The sequence below is a fragment of the Cajanus cajan genome, chromosome 3, assembly GCF_000230855.2.
Source record: "Cajanus cajan strain Asha chromosome 3, NIPB_CcT2T_4, whole genome shotgun sequence".
Lineage (NCBI taxonomy): Eukaryota > Viridiplantae > Streptophyta > Magnoliopsida > Fabales > Fabaceae > Cajanus > Cajanus cajan.
In genome coordinates, this window is record NC_138519.1 from 55,558,134 (window position 1) to 55,568,362 (window position 10,229).

Below are 10,229 nucleotides of genomic sequence, written 5' to 3' on the forward strand. Positions count from 1 at the left end.
ATAAATAACTTTAGCAAACTATTGAGTTATTTTTTCCAAACATATAATGATAATAAACATCCTTTTTAAAAAAATTACAAAAGACTAACATTATTAAAATATATTTTCAGGGATAAATGAGATGAAACTTTATTTACTTGGGGTTTTAACATATTTTATCCTTAAAAAAATTGGTAAAGAAATTTCTGTAAAATAAAATTACACAAACTCCCGTACAAGTGAATAACAAAATTCTCTATTTTAAAGAAACCATACCTTGTTACTTACTCAAAAGACAGTTATAACATTTCACTTCATCCAAACCAAGATGTGCCTTCACAGAGGTACAGATATGAGAAACCCTTTCAATGCACAACTCAAAATAGATAGAGATTGTGTAGACCCTTTTCTTTCAACATTTTCCAAAAGGTAATCAAATCACTGAACATGCTAGGAATTATTAGTTAGTGCTAACACTGAGGAAACAAAATTAATATAACGGTAACCATTTCTTAATTTTCAATGACTCAGCAACCTTTAATCATAACATCCCTACACACTCACTCATATTTCCTCTTTTCCTTTCTCCTTTCTTCATACTTCAACATAGATTTATATCATTAATCATTTGTTCACCCTACCAAACAAAGATTCATTCTAAATTTCCACTCCTTTTCCCTTCCTTCAAGCTTTGTCCTGCATCTTCAATTTATTTTCATCATTATTCTTTACATCTAGAAATGATTATGATTATGAATGGATTCAATGTTTCACACTATTTATGCATTGATGGATTTTCTTATTATCTATAGATAAAGAAAATAGAGATAATAGGCATCACTGCATCAGTGTTCATGACTTCATGGACTTGAGGAATGCATGGGTTGGCTTCTTTCTGCTTTGTAGCTTCTTCCTTGTCACTTTCTGCGAACAAGATGGTATGTCTATACTTCTCTATAAAATAGTACCATCTTTTTATCCTAACTTTTTATTGCGGAAAATTAACTAAAAATATTCAGTTTCCTTTACAATGTTTGTTTTCCCATGTATACTTTTGTGAAATCATTCATAACATTAAGTATTGAAGCTGCTTTTTTTTTTTCACACATATGTTCAAGAAGTGTAAGTGATGGACTTTCTTTGCATTTTCTCAAAAGTTTATGAGAAATTGTGTACTTATGTTGTTTTACACTATGATTGATCATTCCAATATTTTAAAAATCAAAGACATGACCAAATTTCTTAGTAAGGTCAACTTTATGTGGTTCCAAAACAGGTTTCTTGAGTCTTTCTTGTGGTGGAAGAACCAGTTTGAGGGATTCATCTAACATTTCATGGGTCCCAGACAGCACCTACATAACCTCAGGCAAGACTACAACCATCACTTACAGTGATGGTTCCTCCTCATTGAACATCTCAGCTCGGTTCTTCTCGAATTCCAGAAGGCGAAAATGTTACAGAATACCAGCAAACAATTCAACAACTGTGGTTCTTGTTAGAGCAAAATTTGTGTACAAGAACTATGATGGACTTGGGAAACCCCCTAAGTTCTCTGTTTCTGTTGGGACAGCTATTGCTGCAACCATAAATCTTGCTGAATCTGATCCATGGAGTGAAGAGTTTCTATGGACTGTCAACAAGGATACACTGTCATTCTGCTTGATTGCAATTCCAAAAGGTGGCTCACCTGTAATTTCTTCCCTTGAAATCAGACCACTTCCTCAAGGAGCCTACACAAATGGCATGACAAATTTTCCTAATAAGTTGCTAAGGAAGAGTTATAGAATTGATTGTGGCCACTCCAATGAATCTTTAAGGTGAGAAAACCATAACATCCTTCTTTCATATGAGGAATGCAGCAGCACCCTCTTTATTGCTGGATGAAACATATAAGAAATCATAAAATTTGTAAATCTCACACTTTTTTATTTAATGAGTCTCGTGATTTTGTAGTTTTCAACATATTTTACCCAATATTAGAGAGCATATTAGAAAGAATGTTAAATAATGTGTTACTAGCACTCATCTGTTTCATAGTGATATTTTTTGCGAGTAAACACCCATTTTAGTCTTTGAATTAGAAAAGTGTTATTATAGTAGTCCTTGAAATTAAGAAATTGTCAAATAAGTTTCTGAAAATGCAAATTGACAATCACATTATTCCAAAAATTAAAAAAAAGTTACATGACTAAAAGTGAGAATATCGATATATAATTAGGGACCAAAATGACAGTAACTAGTTAAATTTAAGGACTTGCTTGATATTCTAGGGACTTATTTGATAATTTTTTAGTGTGAAGCGCCTTCCAAATTTAGGGACTAAAGTGAGTGCTTACTCTATTTTTTGTGGTTAACCAAGGTTGTGAAGCTTTAGCTCTATAAAATACAGGTATCCCTTGGATCCATTTGATAGAATATGGGATGCTGATAGAAGTTTCACGCCCTTTCATGTTGCAACTGGGTTTAAGATTCAACTTAGCTTCAATAAGTCTAGTCTTGTGGAAGAACCACCAGCAGCTGTTCTTCAAACTGGGAGAGTTTTGGCTCGAAGAAATACGCTGACATACAACCTCCCTTTCGATACATTAGGAGACTACTACATCATCCTCTACTTTGCTGGAATTCTTCCTGTCTTCCCTTCATTTGATGTCTTTATAAATGGGGAACTGGTACAATCAAACTACACAATAAATAGCTCAGAAACCAGTGCTTTATACGTAACACAGAAGGGAATTGAGAGCTTGAATATAACATTAAAGAGTATCAGCTTTTACCCTCAGATCAATGCATTTGAGGTTTATAACATGGTTGATATTCCATCTGATGCCTCCTCAACCACAGGTTGCTCTCCACCTTGCCTTAGTGTCTGTTTTTTGATAAACTTTTCTAGAAGCATTTCTAGGAAACAAAAGTAGGAAGGGAAAACGAAACAAGCTTTTTCATAAGCTAAAACTAACTTATGCACAAGCTAATTTGTAATTTTGTGGAGAAATTACATAAGAGAGTTTCTGCAAATTAGTTTATGAATAAGTTAATTTTAACTTACAGAGAGACTTATTTTATTTTTTCTTTCTAAAAGTGCTTCTGGAGAAGTTTATCAAACATGTCCTTAGATTCATTTAATTCTCATTTCCACTAACTATAGTTTGTTTGCTTTACTTATTCTTTTGCTCAACTTCAATGCCAGTTTCAGCACTGCAGGTTATTCAGAAATCCACTGGTTTGGATCTTGGATGGCAGGATGATCCATGCCTTCCTTCCCCATGGGAGAAGATTGACTGTGAAGGAAGCCTAGTTACATCATTGTGTGTGATTTTTTTTTCCTTTTCTTAATATACTAGTATTTTAATTCTTTGGAGATCTAATAATAAAGGCATTTTTCAGGGATCTTTCAGACATAAATTTGAGATCAATCAGTCCTACATTCGGTGACTTGTTAGACCTCAAAATATTGTAATTTTCTTTCAACTAATTAGACATCATCTATTTTCATGTTTGATTCAGCTTATTTTGGAGAAATGGTCTAATTTCTTTGTCAGCTTCTAGAGAGCTTCCAAAATTAAAATGATTATTTCTCCAAATACAAGTGTTTTCAAACATGTATCATGCGTTTCTGGTGTTGGATTTCTGATGTCCATCTTTGGCTTCATAATTTATCAGGGATTTGCACAACACATCTCTTTCTGGTGAAATACAGAATTTGGATAGCTTGAACCATCTTGAGAAACTGTAATGCCTCCAAAGAGAATGAACTTGAATATTGGTTTTATGCAAAGTAGGCTAATAACTGCTAAAATTTTCAGGAACCTGAGTTTCAATCAACTAACATCCATTGGTGCAGATCTGGAAAACTTGATGAACCTTCAAATATTGTGAGTTACATTTACCACATGCTATTGTAATTCTGGGAGTTCAGGGATGTATTAGGAACTTAAAGTTTGAACTTTTACAAAATGATACTTGACCCTTTATCTATCTCTTCCCTTTTGAATTTATAGCACTGTCCTACAAAGGTGATATTAATCTTGCATTACATCTCCCTTTTCTTTCCTTCTCTTGTTTCTTTTCCCCTATATGTGAAGGGACTTGCAGAACAATAGTCTAATGGGAGTAGTGCCTGATAGCTTGGGAGAGTTAGAGGACCTCCACTTACTGTAAGCAAACAGCAGAAAAGTATCTAAAAAAATAATGAGAACCTTTTTCTTTTCATTTTCTTTTTCTGTTTTGTATTCTATCCTTGACAACTGATATAATATTACAAATGTTTTTCAATCTGCAGAAATCTGGAAAACAACAAACTACAAGGCCCTCTACCACAGTCTTTGAACAAAGAAACATTAGAGATCAGGTATACAACTAGGGTCCGTTCGGGTGAATTTCTCAAAAAGCACTTTTGGGAGAGATAAATAGGAAAGAAAAGTTAAATAAACTTCTCCATAAATTAAAATTAGTTTATGCATAAGCTAATTCATAGAAATTTTTTCCTTTTAGTTTCTTCAAAATCTTATTTTTAACTCAAGCATAACCAGTTTTAGCTTATTTTGATTTTCCTTTCCCTCCTAAAAGTACTTTTAAAGAAGCTTATCCAAACAGAAGCTTAATATACTTGTCTCCGTAAGAAACAACCAGCATATTAATGCCTTGATCTTCATGCAGGGCATCTGGTAATTTGTGTCTTACCTTTTCCACAACATCATGTGATGATGCATCATCCAGTCCTCCAATTGAGGCACCACAAGTGACTGTAGTTCCTCAGAAGAAGCACAATGTACATAACCATCTAGCAATCATATTAGGCACGGTTGCAGGAGCCACACTAGCCTTTCTCTTAATGTGTATTTCAGTATTGTTATACAAGACTAAACAGCAATATGAAGTATCCCACACATCAAGTATGTATATTATTCTTTGGCATCGTGATCATATCTTAACATTGTGTTTCATCATGCATTACATTGATATCCTTGTGTCTTTAAGGGGCAGAAATGGATATGAGGAACTGGGGTGCTGCAAAAGTCTTTTCCTACAAAGAAATCAAAGTAGCTACAAGAAACTTCAAAGAAGTTATAGGAAGGGGTAGTTTTGGATCTGTTTATCTTGGAAAACTTCCAGATGGAAAATCTGTTGCTGTCAAAGTTCGGTTTGACAAATCCCAACTGGGTGCTGATTCTTTCATCAATGAGGTACATTAACTGAGTTTCTATTACATACAGCATTGCATGCTTCAAAAAAAATAACTAAGTTGAGTAATACCAAAAATGTGCATAATGAAAATCGAGACAAAGGGCCTTCTGCTACCCTCCAAAGAGTTAGAACCAAAATATAGTGTTTCATGCATGGATTAAAATGAAAAATTGTGTCTAGTAAGCAAAATTATTTTTTTTTAAATTTGACCATCTTGAAATAAATAACTTTATCATTCTCATGATATATGGCAACCACAATGCACGTAGTTTTTATATTGTAGATTTTTTTGTGTATACAATCGCTACAACAAGGTTAAAACTTAAGACCTCATACATATTACTAAAACTCTCCATCTTCCACTAAGCCGACCTTAATAGTTTTTATAAACTTAAGAGCTGGATATGCTTACTAGAGAAAAGTCAAATATCCTTTCTTATACATTATCTGGAAACTTTTAAAAGATGTGTCATGTTTATCTAAATTTCGAAACAATGTTTCTATTATAAAATGTTTTTTGTTTCACCCTTTTTTTTCTCATGTCTAATTCCTTCTCCTATATTTACTGTTGTGCTTAGGTTAATCTTTTGTCAAAAATCCGGCATCAAAATCTTGTGTCTTTGGAAGGATTTTGTCACGAAAGAAAGCATCAGATATTGGTTTATGAGTACTTACCTGGTGGATCCCTGGCTGATCACCTCTATGGTACTAAAGGCTTCACACAAATTTATTTGTCTTGTTGTATCATTGTATAATGTCTTCTAACAATGCATAATACTGCATTGGTATTCACTTTTTTCCTAGGTACAAACAGTCAAAAAACTTCCTTAAACTGGGTTCGAAGGTTGAAAATTGCTGTTGATGCAGCGAAAGGTACTACATTAAGCTCTTAAATAATAATCATATGATTAGACCATATCATAAGCATAATTTTGTCCCTCTTTTTTTTCTTCTTTTGATTAATATACTCTTACTTTTTAATTCCCAACTTTGTTGAATCATCATTTTAGTCCTTAATTTCAAAAAATGTCATTCATTTTAATCCTTTTGTGCTTTTTGTTTTACTATATCAAGGGCTAAAATGAATCACATTTTCCAAAGCCAGGAACTAAAGTGAAATTTAATGAAATCAACTACTAAAATGACCGATGTATACAAATATTAGATTTATGTGAGGGTGTATTCTTCATTTTCTTTTTTGAAACATTCTGTTAGTTTTGATTCTGATATTTTTTAAATGACATAGTATGACATTCTTAAAAAAAAGTTAAAAAATTAGTATATGGCTTACATGTTGAAATATATGTCCCATAAATGATAATATAAACAATTTTTAAAACTTTTGAAATTTATAAAAATCAAAAGAAACCAAACAATTTTGCAAAGATTAAAATTAAAATTGTGGATATTTCATATTTTTAAGAACTAATAAACATATTAAAAAAATCAAAGCAATATTATTAGGGTAAATTGTGGAGTTCTACTATATATTACATATTAATTTAATACATAATATAAATTATATTTCTCAAGCTCTTTTTCATTGTTGAAAAGGATTGGACTATTTGCATAATGGAAGTGAACCACGAATCATACACCGTGATATAAAGTGCAGCAACATCCTATTGGATATGGATATGAATGCCAAGGTCTGTGACTTAGGTCTCTCTAAGCAAGTAACTCAAGAAGATGCAACTCATGTCACCACTGTTGTCAAGGGTACTGCTGGTTATCTCGATCCAGAGTATGTCCTTAAAATTAATAAAGGTTTAAATATTTTTAATGTCTCAAAACATGACATTTTAAAAATAAAATAAAAATAGTCCTATTAATTTTTTATTTTTTATTTTATTTGATACTAAAATTAAGTAACTTCTGTAATATTTAAGGACAAAAGAATATTTTTTTCTTATAAAAATTTAAAAAAGAAGGTCATATTTTAGAGAAAAAATGATTATTAAAGTCATTAATAAATTAGTGGCCTTTTTTGTCTTGTAAATAAATCATATATGCAAATTAATTTCTATGTACAGGTATTATTCCACTCAACAACTGACAGAGAAAAGTGATGTATATAGCTTTGGAGTTGTTCTTTTGGAACTCATTTGTGGGAGAGAGCCATTGACTCACTCTGGAACTCCTGACTCATTCAATTTGGTGTTATGGGTAACATATCATTCCTTTTATTGCTTGTAAAAAGGAGTAGAAACAATGTTTTTTTTTATTAAATTTTAAAATCAATTCAACCCAAATGCTAGAGCAATTAGGTGAAAGTATATGCATAACTTTTGTATCTCAAACATTTTCCCCTAAAACAAAAAGAGGTTTGGGTTTGAAAGCACATAAGTTAATTTTCCTTGGGATGAAAATTTAATTTTTTTTTTCATGAAGAATGGGAACAGGGTAATGATATTCACATAACAAAATTCAACAATAAATTATACATACTTTATTTTTTCTCTCTCCAACACATCACTTATCTAATCTCACATTTATCTCTTTGCTCTTTAAAATCTTTTGTGGAAATTGTACTACTCATGTAACCAATCCTCTATGTCACTATCATTCATTAAGGCTCTCACACAAAGTTGTGGAAGACATCCTTAAAAATTTATGCTAATATATGAAGGCACATATATCAAATGGAAAACCTAATTTGATGTACATACAATCAGTGGCGAACCTTTTAAGGGATAGGAGAGCCACGTCTCTCCCAAACTTTTTTTAAAATATTTTTTTATATATATTCATATATATATATATATATATATATATATATATATATTCATTTTATAATTATTTTATGAAATGACTAATGAATGATAATATTTATTTTTGAATTTTATTATTTTACATGTTTATTTTGAATAGAGAAAATAAAAATTTTTGTTATTTTTTTAATTAGTAAAAAAATTAATTTATATATAAAAAAATTAATTTGGCACTCCCAAATTTTTTATTGATGTTCCGCCATTGCATACAATAGAGTGGCCACAAGAATATGGCATAGAAATTAAAATATATGTGAAATATGATTAATACTAACTCCCTCTGTTAATTTTCGAGTTAATTTTATCTTTTGAAGTCATGGGCAAACTTTATATTTTCCCTAGATCAATGGGTTAATCAGAATGACAAACATGAATTGCTCAGTATTTTCTTTCTTCCTCATCAATTAAACCAGCACCTAATCAAATTTTTAAATATAATTATATGGTCTTCTTCCATCACCCATTAAGGCTTTTAGTTACAAGTTTTTGTTTTCCCTTATTTTGTCTGGACACATTGGATTATATTTCATGTTTGGCTATTATTGTCCATTTTTCACTTTTTTTTTTCTTTTCAAAATTAACAACATTGTAGACTGTTAGAAATAATACTAGTAATTAGAAAATAAAATCTCAGAAGTTGCAAAGTTGTGAGTCTAATCATCAAGCAACATTATTCTTACTGGCAGAAAAAAAAATATCATGTCTCTATTTATTTTTGAGAGATTTTGAAAAAAGATGGTTGCAGTAAATATATATATATATATATATAAAGATTTGAAAGAATATTACTGTACGTATCAGTGAGAGTGTGTTATTCTTTTATTATTATTATAGAATATAGAGTGAGTAATTTTAAAAATTATAAAGCATGTGATATAAATTTAGAAGTAAAATTGTCTAATAAAAAATAAAACAAAAAGTAGTTATTAAAACATGTAAACGGTTTATTATAAATATAGATTTAAAGACAATTACTTCTTTTTTATGTTTTGTTTTTATTAGTAAAAATTATGATGAAAACAAAGTTTGAATTAAAATTTTTTATATACTACTCTAACTTTTTAATATAATAGACCGATTATAATAGTTAAGTGAGTATATACTAACCAAGTAATAGAAAATTTTCTATTTCTCTATCATCTCCAATATAGAGTACTAACAGTTGATTTGTTTGTTTTTTTGGTTCATAACTACCAATTGAAGGCCAAGCCATACTTACAAGCTGGTGCATATGAGATTGTGGATGAAGACATAAGAGGAAGTTTTGATCCCTTGAGTATGAGGAAAGTAGCTTTGATTGCTATAAAGTCAGTGGAGAGAGATGCATCACAGAGGCCATCTATTGCAGAGGTATTAGCAGAGCTAAAGGAAGCCTACAATATTCAGCTCACACTCCTTGATTCTTCTCAAAATGATAACTGATTTACAGCTACACTTGCTACATATCAACTTAAATTATTTGTCATCACAGAGAGATTAATATTTTGCTCAATACTCTTTTTTATTCTTGATTGTAAAGAAAAGGAAAAGAAAGAAAGAGAGAAAGAGAATTGTTATAATATTTAATTAATTTTATAATTTATAATATTTTATTAAATGTTATAATGAGAAAACCAATATATTCAATCCAATAACCACACATCCCTTTTATTTTTTTAAATAAATATTAATCTCTCTTATTTATTTACCTAAGTAACATACAACTCTTTATAAGATATTATTATTTTTATATTATTAAGAAAAATAAATTATTAATACAAATGTTTATAATTAAATTACACTTAATGACTTATTCTGTTCTAACTTATAAATTATGTTGTAGTGTTTACATTCTTTTTTATATATTTTTTTTTCTTATTACACGACACATTGTATTTGTATTTTTCTCTCGCTCTCTTTACACGATACTGCCCTCAATTTGATCATTCAAAACAAAATTGCATAACACAGCACTGCCCTTGACCACACTTAATAAGCATCACTACTCACGCACCGGTAACAAAATGACGTTCTTCATCCGTGTTCTTTAAGTTCCTATTTTTTATTCGTGGTGTCAAAAAACTATTCTTTTCATGGATGGCCCATTAATTAAAATAAGAGCTAAAAGAACTAAAGAGTTCATAGAAGTGTAAGTTAAAGAAGATTCATATAAAATAAAGTCTAATTTAAGAAATGTTACACTTTTAAGAAATGCATCCAGGGTCCAATGGAAATGAAAATGGAAATGAAAGGGTCTTTCTGGATGCGAGACGAGGTATTTAATGCCATTCATGTGTCTCACCAAACTTGGACACC

General features: G+C 30.5%; 1 protein-coding gene across 3 annotated transcripts; it reads left to right on the plus strand.

The window, feature by feature from the left end:
• The first annotated feature begins 297 nt into the window (after window positions 1–297).
• LOC109818408 (Leucine-rich repeat protein kinase family protein) lies at window positions 298–9,568 on the plus strand. 3 transcript variants are annotated; one of them, XM_020383860.3, is made up of 17 exons: window positions 298–408; window positions 792–917; window positions 1,256–1,796; window positions 2,369–2,820; window positions 3,167–3,284; window positions 3,364–3,432; window positions 3,640–3,708; window positions 3,783–3,851; window positions 4,062–4,133; window positions 4,259–4,327; window positions 4,636–4,871; window positions 4,957–5,162; window positions 5,742–5,868; window positions 5,968–6,036; window positions 6,718–6,907; window positions 7,197–7,329; window positions 9,138–9,568. In XM_020383860.3, exons 2-17 carry the CDS (start codon window positions 842–844, stop codon window positions 9,354–9,356), a joined length of 2,715 nt encoding a protein of 904 aa, XP_020239449.1. In that variant the 5' UTR covers window positions 298–408; window positions 792–841; the 3' UTR covers window positions 9,357–9,568. The 3 variants fall into 3 exon arrangements, with proteins under 3 accessions (XP_020239449.1, XP_029124668.1, XP_082927103.1); XM_029268835.2 differs by lacking the exon at window positions 298–408 and having other exon boundaries at window positions 526–917; window positions 4,963–5,162; XM_083070977.1 differs by lacking the exon at window positions 298–408 and having other exon boundaries at window positions 527–917.
• Window positions 9,569–10,229: the final 661 nt, after the last annotated feature.